The sequence below is a fragment of the Chiloscyllium plagiosum genome, unplaced genomic scaffold (genome assembly GCF_037043375.1).
Source record: "Chiloscyllium plagiosum isolate Xiang-an unplaced genomic scaffold, Cpla_swu_hap1 HiC_scaffold_4, whole genome shotgun sequence".
Lineage (NCBI taxonomy): Eukaryota > Metazoa > Chordata > Chondrichthyes > Orectolobiformes > Hemiscylliidae > Chiloscyllium > Chiloscyllium plagiosum.
Window position 1 is genome coordinate 75,018,546 of NW_028270142.1, and position 18,914 is coordinate 75,037,459.

At 43.6% G+C, this 18,914-nt stretch overlaps 1 protein-coding gene across 4 annotated transcripts in view; it reads left to right on the top strand.

The window, feature by feature from the left end:
• The window catches only part of sdr16c5b (short chain dehydrogenase/reductase family 16C, member 5b), a 77,115-nt gene that overhangs the window by 40,868 nt on the left and 17,333 nt on the right, over positions 1-18,914 (top strand). For all 4 annotated transcript variants that reach the window (XR_015756984.1, XM_087986369.1, XM_087986370.1 and 1 more), the window contains exons 3-4: positions 3,939-4,038; positions 13,597-13,741. Coding sequence is in view for 3 of the 4 variants with exons in the window: in XM_087986369.1 (XP_087842495.1) it covers positions 3,939-4,038; positions 13,597-13,741 (245 nt within the window). In the remaining variant the exon portion in view is untranslated. The remainder of the gene's footprint in view (positions 1-3,938; positions 4,039-13,596; positions 13,742-18,914) is intronic.

Sequence of the window (18,914 nt, forward strand, 5' to 3'; positions counted from 1 at the left end):
TTGAATTAGTTTCTGGGCATGTGGAGAGAATCAAAGTGTACTGGAAAAGAACAGCCAGTCAGGCAACATCTGAGGAACAGGATGCTGCCTGACCTACATAAGCCTTCATCAGGAATGTGAGTTGAGAAGACCACTGAAATTAAGGAGAACTTGGTGAGTTGAGAGACCACATGTTTGGACTATGTCAAATTTGAGGGAAAGTTTAAATAGAGTGGGTGAGTTGGCTAGATCATATTTGAAGGTAGCACAGCATGTGATGTAACAGGAAGCAGACAAGAAATCAAAATTTCATGATTTTGTGTGTGGAGATAAAGTATTAGTATTACTTCTTGTAGTGGGTGAATTAGATTAGATTCCCTACAATGTGGAAACAGGCCCTTCCGTCCAACAAGTCCACACCAACCCTCTGAAGAGTAACCCACCCAGACCCATTTCTGTCTGACTAATACACCTAACACTATGGGCAATTTAGTATGGACAATTCATCTGATCGGCACATCTTTGGACTGTGGGAGGAAACCAGAGCACTGGGAGGAAACCCACGCAGACGCTGGGAGAATGTGCAAACACCACACAGACAGTCACCCAAGGCTGGAATCGAATCTGGATCCCTGGTACTGTGAGGCAGCAGTGCTAACTACAGTGCCACCGTGCCGCCCCTTTAAAAGGAAGGTTTAGTGGGCCTTATTAAATCAAAAGGAAATTAAGCAAGCTGAATTATTTAATGGAATACTAGATAGAAATAAATTCTGTGTGTGTAATGTGAGTATGCTTAAAAAGTATTTTGATAGGGAAAGAAAGCAAAAGGAGACTGTTACTGGTTACAATACAGTGAAAAACCAAGTTCAGATGATCTTAAATGGGACATTCCTCAAATTAAATTGTTCAATGAGGAACTTCTCAAAAATTGGGATAAATTATTGAGTTACATTCCAGAAGAAAATCAAGGAACTGAAAGAGTTAATATCACACGAGGTTATGTGGGAAATATCTAGGAAGTACTAATTTCATTATGCATGATGTACATTTAGGAAATGCTGTTCCAATTATGCAATCTTCTTTTGGACTTCATCTTTTAAAATCAGCACAGGTTCAAAAAAAAAATTGAAAGCATATTCCAAGATGTAATTATTGAATTTGTGGGCGGCACGGTGGCACAGTGGTTAGCACTGCTGCCTCACAGCGCCAGAGACCCGGGTTCAATTCCCGCCTCAGGCGACTGACTGTGTGGAGTTTGCACGTTCTCCCCGTGTCTGCGTGGGTTTCCTCCGGGTGCTCCGGTTTCCTCCCACAGTCCAAAGATGTGCAGGGTCAGGTGAATTGGCCATACTAAATTGCCCATAGTGTTAGGTAAGGGGTAAATGTAGGGGTATGGGTGGGTTTCGCTTCGGCGGGTCGGTGTGGACTTGTTGGGCCGAAGGGCCTGTTTCCACACTGTAATCTAATCTAATCTAAAAAATCTAATCTAAGTGAGTTGCAGCGAATGGTGCTAAAACTAGATGGTACCCAGTGATTATGTGTGGGCAACCGCGAAGTCAATGCAGTTTTAAAAACTGATTTATATCCTATTCCACATTGGAAGACTGTGTTGAGATGGTGGCACAAACAACTTATATTTCCATGTTGAACTTACTCAGAGAATCATGGCAGAAAGAGCAAAGGAAATTTACATCTTTGTAACACCAAATGGACTGTACCAGTTTAAAGATGGAAATGTGTTGCTGGAAAAACGCAGCAGGTCAGGCAGCATCTAGGGAACAGGAGAATCGACATTTTGGGCATTAGCCCTTCTTCAGGATGCCCGAAACGTCGATTCTCCTGTTCCCTAGATGCTGCCTGACCTGCTGCGCTTTTCCAGCAACACATTTCCATCTCTGATCTCCAGCATCTGCAGGCCTCACTTTCTCCTGTACCAGTTTAAAGTCATGCCATTTGAAAAATGCGCCAGACACATTTCAAAATAAGGTCATGTCAGGATTTCCAAATTATGTGGTGTACTTAGACGATCTGGTGGTTTTTAGTCAAATGTGGAAGGGTCATTTGGTGCATCTAGCTGAATTATTCAATCCATTTCAGGAGGCAGGCTTGGTGATAGACCTGGCTAAAAGTGAGTTCACAAAAACCCACGTCACATTCCTGGACCATGTCTTTGGACGTGAACTAATGGCTTGATGGGATGTGAAAGCAGGTTATTGAGGAATTTCCCATACCATTGATGAAAAGGGAAGTACCATGGTTCCTGGGACTGAGTGTTTTTATTGAAAATTTGTACCAAAGTTTAGCAGTGTAACTGCTGCACTGACTGACCTGTTGAAATGCAGAAATTTCAGGGGACAGAAAAGTGTCAGAATGCATTTAACAATCTAAAAGCTGTGTTAACAACTGTGCCAGTGTTACCATTCAAATGGAGCAGCACGGTGTCTCAGTGGTTAGCGTTGCTACCCCACAGTACAGGGACCTGTGTTTGATTCCACCCTCTGGCAACTGTGTGTGGAGTTTGCACATTTCCCCATGTCTGCATGGGTTTCCTCCATATGCTCCAGTTTACTTCCACAGTCAAAAGATATACAGTTATTCTAATCCCATTTTTCAGTATATGGCCCATAACCTTATGCCTTGATGTAAGTCAGTATTGTAGAGTCTTAATTATAGGTGTACATTGTACATGTACAACATTCTTTCTATCAAGATGTCTCTTTGTGGGCGGCACGGTCGCACAGTGGTTAGCACTGCTGCCTCACAGCGCCAGAGACCCGGGTTCAATTCCCGCCTCAGGCGACTGACTGTGTGGAGTTTGCATGTTCTCCCCGTGTCTGCATGGGTTTCCTCCGGGTGCTCCGGTTTCCTCCCACAGTCCAAAGATGTGCAGATCAGGTGAATTGGCCATGCTAAATTGTCTGTAGTGTTAGGTAAGGGGTAAATGTAGGGTTATGGGTGGGTTGCGCTTCGGCGGGGCGGTGTGGACTTGTTGGGCCGAAGGGCCTGTTTCCACACTGTAAGTAATCTAATCTAATCTAATCTAATCTAATCTAATCTAATATATTATATTCCATCTGCTGTCACTTGACCTATCTGTAATATAGAAAAAACCCTTTGTCTGTATCTGATGTCTGTATCGGTCAAAAATAACCACCTACCTATTCTAGATCACCGTCTGTTTCTCACTACACATCAGATGTTCTGATGAACTCGAAATTTTAACTCTGATTTCTCTCTACAGATGCTGTCAGGCTTGCTGAGCTTTATTCACTTGCTTCCCGAATCTAAGCCATTGTTTTGCAGCTGAAGGCCAAATACTAGTTCTTCTGGCTCCCTGAAATGCAATGTAAACCTATGTTTACAACCTGGCATCCCACAAGTGATCCAGTTATTCCTATTCCATTTTCTATTCATTAACCGATCTCCAAACCATGCTAAATGTTGTACCCAATACCATCAGCCCTAATTGCATTTAATAACCTCATGTCATCTTATTGAATGCCTTCTGAAATTCAGATTTTTGACCTGAATAGCATTGAACATTGTCAGTGCAAAAATGGCAATAAAATTAGCACTGGATTTATTGCATTGTTTTACCTTCGATGTATTATGAGTACGGTATGCTTAAAAACTGATACAAAATGTCTGAGATGTAATTGCTGGCTTTCAATTTTATTCATGTTTTTAGTGGATTCTTGCATTCGGTATCTGTCAACAATTTTTATTCCTTTATTTTCATTAAAGATCTTTGGTTTATTTCATTTACAAGCAATGAATGTGAGTAATCAGGGAAAATTTGCTATACAGGGAGGGAGCGGTGAGGGAGAGAGTTGAATTGCCAGTGAAATTGTCAAAAATGTTGTCTTATTTTTTAGTAGTAGTACTTGCGGTTTCAAGTGAAAAACAACATGCCATCAGTTATAGTCAAATTGGTAATTCTGTGGATTATCTGTTTTTAGACCTATAAAGCTTTCCTGCCTGCCATGATAGCCAGCAACCACGGCCATCTGGTTAGCATTGCCAGCACAGCAGGACTGTTCCCAGTCAATGGATTGGCGGGTAAGAATAGCTTCTGTGGTTTCTAGAAATTTTCAATGCTCATCATATTTAGATGAAGTATGGTGTACAATGCTTCAGGCTATACTTAGCTACAAATTGCTGTTGTTTTCTATGTTAGTTTTATATTAAGTTCAAAAAAATGAACAAAAAGCTCTTTCCTTGAATGTATATGGAATTTATACATGCATTATGCAATATACACAGGGCTAGGTTTTGCAATCAACAGTAAGGAATTAGCATTCTCTCTTTACCTCACGGGGATCATGGCTCAGTGGTTAGCACTGCTCCCTCACAGCGCCAGGGACCTGGGTTCGATTCCCACCTTGGGCGACTGTCCATGTGGAGTTTGCACATTCTCTCCGTGTCTGTATGGGTTTCCTCCGGGTGCTCCGGTTTCCTCCCACAGTCCAAAGATGTGCAGGTCAGGTGAATTGGCCATGCTAAATTGCCCATAGTGTTAGGCGCATTAGTCAGGGGTAAATATGGGGAATGGGTCTGGGGGGATTACTCTTCAGAGGGTCGGTGTGGACTTGTTGGGCCGAAGTGCCTGTTTCCATACTGTAGGGAATCTAACCTAATCTAATCATAACTGCCTAGACATTGGTGGAGATTTTCTTTAGGTGGCATCTAACAATTCTAATTGCTCTACAAAAAACTACTGCATATGTTAATAATGAGAAACATTTTTAAATCCAAAAACATGCACTGTGTGCAGGTATTTTTCACGAATGCTTGATGCAAGTCAGAGTCATTAGAGATCTGTATCACAGAAAGAGCCCCTTTGATCCATTGCATCAATATTGGCCAAAACTAACTGCCTAACTATTCTGATCCCATTTTCCAGCATTTTGCCTGTAGCCTTGTATACCTTGGTATTGCAAGTGCACATCTAAATATTGATTGTTATGAGTGTTTCTTCCTCTACCACCTTTACAGGCAATGAGTTCCAGATTCCTACCATCCTCTAGCTAAAAGGTTTTCATCACATCACCTCTAAATCTTCTATCTCTTACCTTTAAATCTATTTCCTTGGTTATTGATCCTTCCATCAAGGGGAGAACCTCTTCCTGTCTAGCCTATCTATACACAATCATAATTTTACACATCCCAATCATGTACCTTCTCAAATCTCCTCTGTTCTAAGGAAAACAGCCTCAGTCTATCCAATTTATCTTTGTAACTGAAACTCTCTAGCCCAGACAGCATAATGGTAAGTCCCCTCTGCACACTCTCTCCAGTGCTCTCACATCCCTTCTATAATATGGATTCTAGAAGTCACGCAATACCCTAGCTGTGGCTGAACCAATGTTTTACACAGGAGGTGACGGTCTAGTTTTTTTAACTCTGGACTATTAATTCAGAAACTCAACAATTGTCTTGGGTTCAAATCCTATCATGGCAAATGGTAGAATTTGAATTTTATTTTAAAATATCTGGAATTAAGAGTCTCCTGGCGACCACAAAACCATTGTCAATTGTCGGAAAAACCCATCAGCTTACTAATATCCTTCAGGGAACGAAATCTGCCATCCTCACCTGGTCTCCAGACTAACAGCAATGCAGTTGACTCTCAGCTGCCCTCTGAAATGGCCTAGCAAGCCATTCGGTTGTATTAATCGCTTTAAGTCTCAAAAAAGAATGAAACTGGACAATTCACCTGGCATCGACTAAGGTACCAGTAAAGGCATTGGCAGAAACAGCCCTGTTGACCCTGCAAAGTTCTATTTCCTAATATCTGGGTGCTAGTGCCAAAATTGGCAGAGCTGGCTCACAGACTAGACAAGTAACAGTCAGCCATACTCTCTGAACCATAGCTTACAGACAAATGTCCCAGAGACCACCATCCCTCAACATGTCTTGCCCCAACGGCAGGACAGAACTAGCAGAGTTGGCCGCAGAGTCAGGAGGAAGTTGAACCGAGATGCCTTAGTATTGACTTTGGAACCCAGGACATTTTATGGCTTCAGGTTAAACATGGGCAAGGAAACCTCCTGGTTACCATGTACTATCCTTCCTCCCCTGGTGAATCAATACTCCTCCAGGAGTGGCTTGGCAGCAGCACTACTAATCAAGCTTATCAGGTTCCAAAGGAGATAGCTGCTTGGATGGGTCTGTGACAGCTGGTGAAGGAAACAACAAGAGGGAAAAACATAGCTGACCTCATCCTTGCCAGTCTACCAACTGCAGATGCATCTGTCCATGATCATGTCGGTAAGAGTGACCTCCACGCAGTGGAGATGAAATTCAACCTTCATATTCATTTTGTGTGGCACTGTCACTATGCTAAATGGGATGGATTTTGAACAGATGTAGCAACTCAAGACTGTACTCTAGCTCAATCTTCAACTTCATAGCTCAATGTATTCCCCATTTAACCGTTACCATCCAGCATGGTTCAATGGAAAGTGCAGGAGCAGATCCCAGGAGCAATCCCTGGCATATTTAAAAATGAGGTGTCAACCTGATAAAGTTACTGAACAGAACTACTTACATGCTACACTTTATAAGCAGCAAATGACTGAGTCAAATGAGCCCACGATCAAAAAATTAGATCTAAACTCTGCAGTACTGCAGCATCCATTCGTGAATGGTGGTGGACATTTAAACAACTCACTGGAGGAGGAGGAGGCTCCACAAATATCTCCATCTTCAGTGATGGAAGAGCTCAACACGACAATGCAAAAGATAAGGCTGAAGCATTCGCAGCGATCTTCAGCCAGAAATGCCAAGATACCAGTTGTCAGCCAATTTGATTCACTCTAAAGGACAACAAGAAACAATTGGAAGTACTGCATTCTGCAAAGACCATGGGCCCTGACAACATGATGGCAATAGTACTGAAGACTTGTGCTCCAGAAATTGCTGCTCCACTAGCCAAGCTCTTCCTCTACAGTTAGAACATTGGCATTTATCTAACAATGTGGAAAATTGCCCAGGTATGTTTGATACATAAAAAGCAGAACAAATCCAACCTAGCCAGTATCACCCTCTCAGTCTTCTCTTAATCATTAATTAAATGATGGAAGGTGTCATCAACAGTGGTATTAGGCAGCACCTACTCAGTAATAACGTTCTCAGTGATGCCCAGTTTGAATTCAGCCAGGGCCACTCAGCTCCTGACCTCATTACAGTCTTCGTTCAAACATGGACGAAACAACTGAATTCCAGAAGAGAGGTAGGAGTGGTAGTCCTTGACATCAAGGCTGCATTCGAATGAGTGTGACATCGAGGAACCCAAGCAGAACTGGAATCATTCATTATTCGGGAGCAAACTCTCCCCTAGTTGAAGTCATATCTGACACAGAGGAAGATGATCATGGTTGTTGGAGATAGCTTATCTAACTCCAGGTCATTTCTGCAGGTATCTAAGGCCTAATAACCTTCAGTTGCTTCATAAGTAACCTTCCATTCATCAAGGTCAGAAGTGGAGATGTTCAATGTGCAATGCACAAATCCATTTCTGGCTCCTCATACTGAAGCAGTTCATGTTCATAACACTTTCTGGACAATATCTAGACTTGGGCTAAGAGTCACACTAAAGCCAGGTGATGAACATCAACAATAAGACAGTCTAACTACCGCTCTTTGACATTCAATGGTGTTCCCATCATGGGCTCCCTCACTATCAACATCCTTGGGATTGCCATTGACCAGAAATTCAACTGGATTTGCCATATAAATACAGCAGCTACAAGAGTAGGTCAGAGGCTAGAAATTCAACATGGAGTAATTTAACTCCCTGACTCCCCAAACCTTGTCCACCATCTGCAGGGCACAAGTCAGGACTGTGATGGAATGCTCCCCATTTGCCTGGATGGTGCAGCACAGAAACCTGATACCATTCAGGACAAAATCTTCGAGGAGAAAGTGAGGACTGCAGATGCTGGAGATCAGAGCTGAAAATGTGTTGCTGGAAAAGCGCAGCAGGTCAGGCACATCCAAGGAGCAGGAGAATCAACGTTTCGGGCATAAGCCCTTCTTCAGGAATGTCGATTCTCCTGTTCCTTGGATGCTGCCTGACCTGCTGCGCTTTTCCAGCAATACATTTTCAGCACCATTCAGGAGAAAGCAGCCAGTTTGATCCTTTCACCACTGATGCTAAGTAGTAGCAATGTGTACAATCTACAAGATGCATAGTAAAAATTCACCAAAGATCCTCAGATACCACCTTCTAAACCCAAGACCATTTCCATCTAGTAGGACAACAGTAGCAGATACATGGGAGCACCACCACTTGCAAGTTCCCCTCCAAGATGGTCACCATCCTGACTTCGAAATATATCCCCTTTCCATCATGTTGCTAGGCCAGAATCCTGAAATTCCTACCCTTATGGCCTTGTGAATCAACCCACAGCGGGTGGGTTACAGCAATTCAAGAAAACCTGTCACCACGGTTTTCAAGGCAACTAGGGACAGGCAATAAATCCTAGCCAATTAACAATGTCTACTTCTCACAAACAAATAAAAAGTTCCAGCATAACCTCTCTGCTTTTAAATTCTCTGCCTCAGCTAATCAAGGCTAATAAATCATATGCCACCTTAACCATTTTATCCACTTATCTCTATTACCTTGAGGGACTGGTGTTCTACAAACAGTTAAGTGATCCCACAGCTAACATATCAGATATTTAAGCTCTGCAGTCCAGTCACTCAGCTCCTCATCTCATCACAGTCTAGTGAAAACTTGGACAAAAGAGTTGAACGCTAGAACTGAGGAAAGAATGACTGCCGTTTTCATCAAGACATTATTTGACCAGGTGTGACATCCAAGAGTTCTAACAAAATTGGATTTAAAGGGAATTAGAGGACAACTCTCCACTAGTTTGAGTCATATCCAACAGGGAGGAAGCCGTTTATGATTGCTCCTCAGTAGTGCCCTAGGCTAAACCATCTTGAGTTGCTTCATCAATAATCTTCCATCGTAAAGTCACAAATGGGGATGCTTGATGATTATTGCAAAATGTCCAGAACTATTCATGACTCCCCAGATACTGACGCTGTTGTTGTCCCTGTGCAGCAAGACCTGAACAGCAGGTCTTGGGTTGATAAGTGACAAGTGGCATTTATGATGAACAAGTGCTTGGAAATAACAATTTCCAATAAGAGAGAGTCTAACCACAGCCATCTTGACATTCAGTACCATTTCCATTCGCGGAAACATCACTATCATCATTTGGAATAGTTACCATTGACCAGAAGCTGATCTGGACCAACCATCTTAAAAACTGTAGCTCAAGAGGATGTCACAGACTGGAATTATGTGGGAGCAACTCTCCAAATCCTGTCCACAGTTTACAATGACAAGTCATGAGTGTGATGGAGTAATCTGCTGGCTGAATGAGCACAGCTCCATCAACACTCCAAGCAATGCAATCCAATTGACTGGCATCCATCCATTACCTTCAACATTGGCTCCTTTCATCATCAATGCACAGGGTGGTTGCAGTGTGTATCCTCTACTAAGATGCACTGCAGCGACTCACCAAGGCTCCTTTGACACCTCATTCTGAGCCCATTTTCTCTATCATGGCTGTAGATATGTAGGAAACACCAAGGCAGTTCTGGTGTTCAAATCTTTTGTCCAAGTTTTCACTAGGCTGTAACGAGATGAGGAACTGAATAACAGGACTGCAGAGTTTTGGTGTCTAATATGTTAGTTGTGGGATCACTTAACTCTTTGTTGCATGCATGCTGTGTCCACGATTCAAAATGTTTCATATTACTTCACCACATTGAAACCTCATTTTGTAGGGATTTGAAGGGATGTCTAGTGTTGTTCCTGGATGGTGTACCTAGTGTAGGTATGCCTTATGCCTCATGGATGTCCAGTTTTGAAGATGCCATCCGGCATATCAGTATAAGACAGGGCTTTATAGAACATAGAACAGTCCATCAAAGTAAGGGCCCTTCAGCCCTCGATGTTGTGCTGACCTTTTATCCTACACTAACATCAAACTAACCTACATACCCCACATTTTACTATTATCCATGCACCTATCCAAGAATCGCTTAAACGTCCCTAATGTATCTGACTCCACTACCACTGCTGACCGTGCATTCCATGCACCCACCACACTGTGTAAAGAACCCACCTCTGACACTTCCCCTATATCTTCCTCCAATCACCTTAAAATCATGCCTGCTTGTAATAACCCTGGGAAAACATCTCTAGCCATCCACTCTATCTCTGCCTTTCATCATCTTGTCCACCTCTATCAAGTCACCTCTCATCCTCCTTCATTCCAATGAGAAAAGCCTAGCTCCCTCAACCTTTCTTCATAAGACAAGCCCTCCAGTTCACGCAGCATCCTTGTAAATCTCTTCTGACCCTCTCTAAAGCTTCCACATCCTTCCTTTAATGAGGCGATCGGAACTGAACACAACATTCCAAGTGTAGTCTAACCAGGGCTTTATAGAGCTGCAGCATAACCTTGCAGCTCTTACACTTAATTCCCCCTGCCGATGAAAGCCAACACACTATATGCCTTCTTAACCCATCAATTTGTGTGGCAGTTTTGAGGGAAATAATGATATGGACCCCACGATCCCTCTGTTCTTTCACACTGCCAAGAATCCTGCCTTTAACTCTGTAATTTGCACTCAAATTTGATCTTCCAAAATGAATCACTTCACACATCTCCAGGTTGAACTCGATCTGCCACTTCTCAACCCAGCTCTGCATCTGGTCAGTGTCCCGTTGCAACCTACAACAGCCAACCCCACAATCCCCCACTCCTCCAACCTTTGTCATCGGCAAAAGTACTAACCCACTCTTCCACTTCCTCATCCAAGTTATTTATAAAAATCACAAAGAGCAGAGGTCCCAGAACAGATTGCTGTGAAACACCACTGGTCACCAAGCTCCAGGCTGAATACTTTCCATCAACTACCACCCTCTGTCTTCTATGGGCCAGACAATTCTGTATCCAGACAGCCAAAGTTCCCTATATCCCATGCATTGTTACTTTATCAACCTTATCAAACGTTTGCTAAAATCCATGTAAACCACATCCACTGCTCTACCTTCATCAATGTATTTTGTCACAACCTCAGAATTCAACAAGACTGTGGAATTCATTGTCGCAGAGTGCAGTGGAGGCCGGGATGCTAAATGTCTTCAAGGCAGAGATTGATAAATTCTTGATGTCACAAGGAATTAAGGGCTACAGGGAGAATGCGGGTAACTGGAGTTGAAATGCCCATCAGCCATAATTGAATGGCGGAGTGGACGCGATGGGCCGAATGGCCTTACTTCCACTCCTATGTCTTATGGTCTTAAGATTGTGAGATCTTCATAATTGTGCAGCAGTCACTCCTGTGCGTACTATCACGGACAGATCTTAGTAGATGATTTGGTGGGAACGAAGTCAAATAGAATTTACCTCTTACAGGATCCCTCGCCAACTGCTGCAGAACCATGCTAGCAGCTATATTTGTTAAGATTCAGCCAATTTAGTCACTGGTGCTGCAACTGAGTCACTCCTGGTGTTGGACTTGTAAGTCTCCCCCAAGAGAACATTCTGTGTCCTTGCCACCCTTGATACATCCTAACTTAATCTAGACCCATTTGCCAGCATTTGGCCCATATCCCTCTAAATCCTTCTGATTCATACCCCCATCCAAATGCCTTTTTAATGTTGGAATTGTACCAGCCTCCTCCACTTACTCTGGTAGTTCATTCTATATGCACACACACACCACTCTCTGCATAATAAAGTTACCCCTTAGGTCCTTTTAAATCTTTCCCCTCTCACTTTAAACCTGTGCCCTCTAGTTTTGGGCTCCCTTACCCTGGGGAAAAGACCGTGACTATTCATCCTATCCATGCTCCTCATGATTTTATAAAATTCTATCAGGTCATCCCTTAGCCTCCAGGGAAAACAGCCCCAACCTATTCAGCCTCTCCCTAAAGCTCATACCCTCCAATCCTGGCAACATTTTTGCAAAGCTTTTCTGAACCCTTGCGAGTTTCACAACATCTTTCATATAGCAGAGAGACCAGAATTGAATGCAATATTCCAAAAGTGGGATAACCAATGTCCCATAAAGCCACAATGTGACCTCCCAACTCCTATACTCAATGCACTGACCAATAAAGGCAAACATGCCACCTTCACGACCCTATCTACTTGCGACTCCACTTCCAAGGAACTATGAACTTGGAACTCCAAAGTCTCTTTGTTCAGCTTCATTCGCCACAACCTTACCATTAAGTGTATATGATCTGTCTTAATTTGCCCTACCAAAATGTAGCACCCCACCTTTATCTAGATTAAACTCCTCAGCCCATCTGATCAAGGTCCCTTGTAATCTGAAGCAACCTTCTTCGCTGTCCACTATACCACCAATCTTGATGTCATCTGCAAAATTATTAACCATACCTCCTACATTTGCATCCAAATAATTTATGACCAAAAGAAGATGACCTAACACTGATTTTTGCGGCAGACTACTGGTCACAGATCCGCAATCCAGAAAACAACCCTTCACCACCACCCTGTATCTCCCACCTTAGAGTCACTTGGATAGAAAATTGCATCGTTCTCCCTGTATTCCATGTGATCTAACCTGGTTAAAGAGTCTACCAGGCGCAACTTTGTCGAATGCCTTACTGAAGTCCAAATAGACAATATCCACCACTCTTTTTTCATCAATCCTATTCGTCACCTCTTCCAAAAACTCAAATCAAGTTACTGAGATGCTATTTCCCATGCACAAAGTCATGTTGACTATGCCTAATCAGCCCTTGCCTTTCCAAATACATGTAAATCCTGTCCCTTAGAATCCCCTCCAGATAGGCTCCCTAGTCTACAGTTCTCTGACTACTACTTATCACCTTTTTAAAGTAATGGCACCGTGTTACCTAACATCCAGTCTTCCATCACATCACCCGTGCCTATCGATGATACAGATATCTCAGCAAGGGGTTTGGCAATCACTTGCCTAGGTTTCCACAAAGTGTTAGGTACACCTAGACAGTCAAAATCATTGAGAATCTGGAGTCACAGCTTCTTCCTTTCAAAGATATTAGGGAACCAACTTCTCCCCTTTAAAGAATATTAGTGTACCTGACAATCAACAATGGTTGGGTCCAGATTTATGAACTGAATTTAAATTCCACACACCATCATAATGGGAATTAAGTCCATGCACCCCCAGGTCTTAACCCAAGTTTCTGGGTTAGTTGTCTAGTAACACTTCCGCCAGCCCACTACCTCCCTTCAAGCATCTTTTAATTTTTGTTTTGCTGAGATAACAGAAACGTCTGTTTTCATTACATATTATGCATATTGACTTGCAAGCAAAGTTAGTTTCTATAACTGTCATCTGCTTTTTCTGAGATATTAAACCTGAGGGAACAAAGGGAAGGGCATAAGTTTTGTTTATTTAAAAAAAACATGTATTTTGCATATAAAAAGTATTTATGCACTCTATGTTCAACCAATTCAGCCAGGGAAACTAAATGCTAAGCTATTTACAGCAAATTTCATTCTGTTGACTTCTGTCAAACTAGTTCCCACGTATTTTTGGTGAATGGACGTTGTTCTTCTTTTACAGATTATTGTGCAAGCAAATTTGCAGCGGTTGGTTTTGCAGAGTCTGTTGCACTAGAATTGCTAGTTTCAGGGAAAAACGGTGTAAGGACTACGATCGTTTGCCCATACTTCATAAACACTGGAATGTTTGATGGCTGTAAAACTAAGTATGTACACATTAATTCACTAAATTTACTATGGTATATGTGCAAATTTATTTATTCAAGCTTGAACAGCATGACATGATTTCAAATAGGTGTTGTTGTAGCATTCTAATAATTATTCTTTCCAAGATAATTTAATATTTGTCAGCTTAACTAATGAGTCTGAATTCTGCCAAGTAAAAGTACACTGACTACTGATGCATATGACGATTCTAAATGCTCAAGCCAAGAATCATTTCAAGGAGATTGCAAACTGAAGATATTCGTAGCAAGTATGGCAAAAAAACTAAGAAACCAGTGTCATCAATAAAGTCAATAATGTGTCACAGTGCTGGTCTTGTATAAGATTACTTTGCCCTTGAGGTTTGTTTCAGAAAGGTGGGGCAATTGGCCAGGCTCCAACGTGTCTGAAGTTTGAATGGTTCATTGGGGTCTTGTTGTTTACGCTAAGAGATAATGCTTCAAACCAAAAGCTTGAAAGGTCTTTTGAAAAACTGGTATAGGAGAAAGTGAGGACTGCAGATGCTGGAGATCAGAGCTGAAAATGTGTTGCTGGAAAAGCGCAGCAGGTCAGTCAGCATCCAAGGAGCAGGAGAATCGCCGTTTCGGGCATGATCCCTTCTTCAGGAATGAGGAAAGTGTGCCAAGCAGGCTAAGATAAAAGGTAGGAAGGAGGGACTTGGGAGAGGGGCAATGGGAGTGCAATAGGTGGAAGGAAGTTAAGGTGAGGGTGATAGGCCGGAGTGGGAGTGGGGCGCAGAGGTCAGGAAGAAGATTGCAGGTTAGGAAAGTGGTGATGAGTTCGAGGGTTGGGACTGAGACAAGATGGGGGGGCGGGGAAATGAGGTAACTGGAGAAATCTGAGTTCATCCCTTGTGGTTGGAGGGTTCCTAGGCGGAAGATGAGGCGCTCTTCCTCCAACTGTCGTGTTACTCTGGTCTGGCAATGGAGGAGTCCAACGACCTGCATGTCCTTGATGGAGTGGGAGGGGGAGTTGAAGTGTTGAGCCAAGGGTTGGGTTGGTTGGTCCGGGTATCCCAGAGGTGTTCTCTGAAACATTCCGCAAGTAGGCGGCCTGTCTCCCCAATATAGAGGAGGCCACATCGGGTGCAGCCGATGCAGTAAATGATGTGTGTGCAGGTGCAGGTGAATTTGTGGCGGATATGGAAGGATTCCTTGGGGCTTTGGAGGGAAGTAAGGGGGGAGGTGTGGGTGCAAGTTTTGTATTTCTTGCGGTTGCGGGAGAAGGTGCCGGGAGTTGAGGTTGGGTTGGTGGGGGGTGTGGACCTGACGAAGGAGTCACGGAGGGAGTGGTCTTTTCGGAACGCTGATAGGGGAGGGGAGGGAAATATATCCCTGGTGGTGGGTCCATTTGGATATGGGTACGGTCCCCACCACCAGGGATATATTTCCCTCCCCTCCCCTATCAGCGTTCCGAAAAGACCACTCCCTCCGTGACTCCCTCGTCAGGTCCACACACCCCACCAACCCAACCTCCACCCCTGGCACCTTCCCCTGCAACCGCAAGAAAAGCAAAACTTGCGCCCACACCTCCCCCCTTATTTCTCTCCAAGGCCCCAAGGGATCCTTCCATATCCGCCACAAATTCACCTGCACCTCCATACACATCATATACTACATCTGCACCCAATGTGGCCGCCTCTATATTGGGGAGACAGGCCGCCCACTTGCGGAATGTTTCAGAGAACACCTCTGGGACACCCGGACCAATCAACTCAACCACCCCGTGGCTCAACACTTCAACTCCCCCTCCCACTCCACCAAGGACATGCAGGTCTTTGGACTCCTCCGTCGCCAGAACATAGCAACACGACGGCTGGAGGAAGAGCACCTCATCTTTGGGCTAGGAACCCTCCAGCCACAAGGGATGAACTCAGATTTCTCCAGTTTCCTCATTTCTCCTCCCCCCACCTTGTCTCAGTCCCAACCCTTGAACTCAGCACCACCTTCCTAACCTGCAATCATCTTCCTGACCTCTCCACCCCCACTCCGGCCTATCACCCTCACCTTATCACCCTCACCTTAACCTCCTTCCACCTATCGCATTTCCAACGCCCCTCCCCCAAGTCCCTCCTCCCTACCTTTTATTTTAGCCTGCTTGGCACACTTGCCTCATTCCTGAAGAAGGGCTCAAGCCCGAAATGTCGATTCTCCTCCTTGGATGCTGCCTGACCTGCTGCGCTTTTCCAAAAACTGGTATAGTCAAGGGAGCGTGGCCAGCTCTCTAGCTGTGCAGTTCGATTCAGTGTGGGAGTGTGTTAAGTTAGAGTCACAGGGGAAACTGGAAGCTTTTCTCTCTCCTAACTTCAAGCCTGTAAGCTCTAGTTTGTTAATTCTTTTTTTACTATTTGTGCTCAGGGATATGTGTATTGGGATTGTTGCACGTATTTTCAGAACAGCATCATTAAGTTGGGTTTGAAGAAGATAAGTTATCTGGTATTCTGTTTTCTGCTCTTGGTGTTTCGTTACATAAGTTTGTAAATAAATTTTGTTTGTGTGAAACTTGGCAGTTGACTCAGCTAATTTACTCTGGGGTTATCCACTATACACTGAGCTAAACAAATAGGAGAAATTAAGTACTGCAGATGCTGGAGATCAGAGTCGAGAGTGTGTTGCTGGAAAAGCACAGTGTGTCAGGCAGCATCTGAGGAGCAGGAGAATTGATGTTTTGGGTATAAGCCCTTCATCAGGAATGCTGAACAAACAGCAAAACTGCGACGTGTAGGCTATCTGCTTAAATATGTTTTGAGGGGTCTGGCTTAGTCCATAACAAATGCCGTAGAAGAAGGAGTTTAAAAGTTGCATTGATTAATATTATACATGAAAGAAAAAGAAATTAGCATGTCAAAATAATAATAATAGAGATGTACAGAATGGAAACAGAACCTTCAATCCAACTCATTCATGCTGCCCAGATATTCTAAATTAATCGAGCCCTATTTCCCAACACTTGGCCCATTTCCCTCTAAATCCTTCCTATTCATATACCCATCCAGATGCCTTTTAAATGTTATAATTGTAACAGCCTCCACCACTTCCTCTGGCAACTCATTTCATACACACACCACCCTTTGTGTGAAAAACCTGCCTCTTAGGTCCCTTTTAAATATTCCCCTCTCACCCTAAACCTATGCCCTCTAGTTCTGGACACCCTTAACCCAGGGAAAAGACCTTGTCTATTTACCCTGTCCATTCCCCTCATGATTTTATAAACCTCTATACGGTCACCCCTTCGCTTTCGTGTTCCAGCGAAAAAACTGCCCCAACTTATTCAATCTTCCCTAATAGCTCAAATCCTCCAGTCCTGGCAATTTCTTTGTAAATCTTTTCTAAACCCTTTCAAGTTTCGCAACATCCTTCCTGTAGCAGGGAGTCCAGAATTGTACACAATATTCCAAAAGTGGTCTAGCCAATGTCCCTGTACAGCCCCACATGACCACACCAACTCATATACTCAGTGCTCTGACCACAAGCTCTCTCCACAATTCTATCTACTTGCGACTCCACTTTCAAGGACAGTGAGGAAGGATGTGGCAGATTACAGCGGGATATAGATAAGCTGCAGAACTGGGCAGAAAGGTGGCAAATGGAGTTCAATGTAGCTAAGTGTGAGGTGATTCACTCTGGTAAGAGTAATAAAAAGATGGGGTACTGGGCTAACGGTCGGATACTTGGTAGTGTGGATGAGCAGAGAGATCTTGGTGTCCATGTACACAAATCTTTGAAAGTTGCCACCCAGGTAAATAGTGCGGTGAAGAAGGCATATGGCGTACTGGCTTTTATTGGTAGAGGAATTGAGTTCCGGAGTACTGAGGTCACGTTGCAGTTGTATAAGACTCTGGTGCGGCCGCATCTGGAGTATTGTGTGCAGTTTTGGTCGCCATACTATAGGAAGGATGTGGAGGCACTGGAACGGGTGCAGAGGAGGTTTATCAGGATGTTGCCTGGTCTGATAGGAAGATCATATGAGGAAAGGCTGAGGCACTTGGGGTTGTTTTCATTGGAGAAAAGAAGGTTTAGGGGTGACTTGATAGAGGTGTACAAGATGATTAGGGGTTTAGATAGGGTCGACAGTGAGAATCTTTTTCCACGTATGGAGTCAGCTATTACAAGGGGGCATAGCTTTAAATTAAGGGGGGGGGGGGGTAGGTATAGGACAGATGTTAGGGGTAGGTTCTTTACTCAGCGAGTCATGAATTCATGGAATGCCCTGCCAGTAGCAGTGGTGGACTCTCCCTCATTATGGGCATTTAAGCGGGCATTGGATATGCATATGGAGGATAGTGGGCTAGTGTAGGTTAGGTGGGCTTGGATCGGCGCAACATCGAGGGCCGAAGGGCCTGTACTGCGCTGTATTCTTCTTTGTTCTATGTTCTGTGAAGCTGCACTCCAAGGTCCCTTTGTTTAGCAATACTCCCAAGGACCTTACTATTAAGTGTATAAGGTCTGCCCTGATTTGGCTTTCCAAAATGCAGTACCTCAATTTATCTAAATTCAACTCCATTAGCTGCTCCTTGGCCCATTGGCTCATCTGACCATGACCCTGTTGTGAGGTGATTTTCTTTGCTGTTCACTACACCGCCAATGTTGGTGTCATATGCAAACTTACTAACTATACCTCCTCCTTTCATGTTATATTTGTAAAAATAATGAAAAGCAGTGGACCCAGCACCGATCCTTGTAGCACACCACTGGTCACAGGTCTCCAGTCTGAAAAGGAACCCTCCACCACCAACGCCCTCTTTTCTACCTTTGAGCCAGTTCTGCATGCAAATGGCTAGTTTCCCTGTATCCATGCTATCTAACCTTGCTAACTAGTTTACCCTGAGGAACCTTGTTGAACGCCATATATAGATCACTTGCACTGCTCTATCCAATTCATTACTTCTTCAAAAAACTTAATCAAGTTAGCGAGACATGATTTTCCCATGAAGAAAGCCATGTTGATGATCCCTAATCATTTCTTGTCTATCCAAATAGATGTAAATTTTGTCCCTCAAATCCCCTTCAACAACTTGCCCATCACTGATGGGAGGCTTACCAGTCTATAGTTCCCTGGCTTGTCCTTAGCACCTTTCTTAAATAGTGGCACCATGTTACCCAATCTCCAGTCTTCAGGCACCTCACCTGTGACTATCGATGATCCAAATATCTC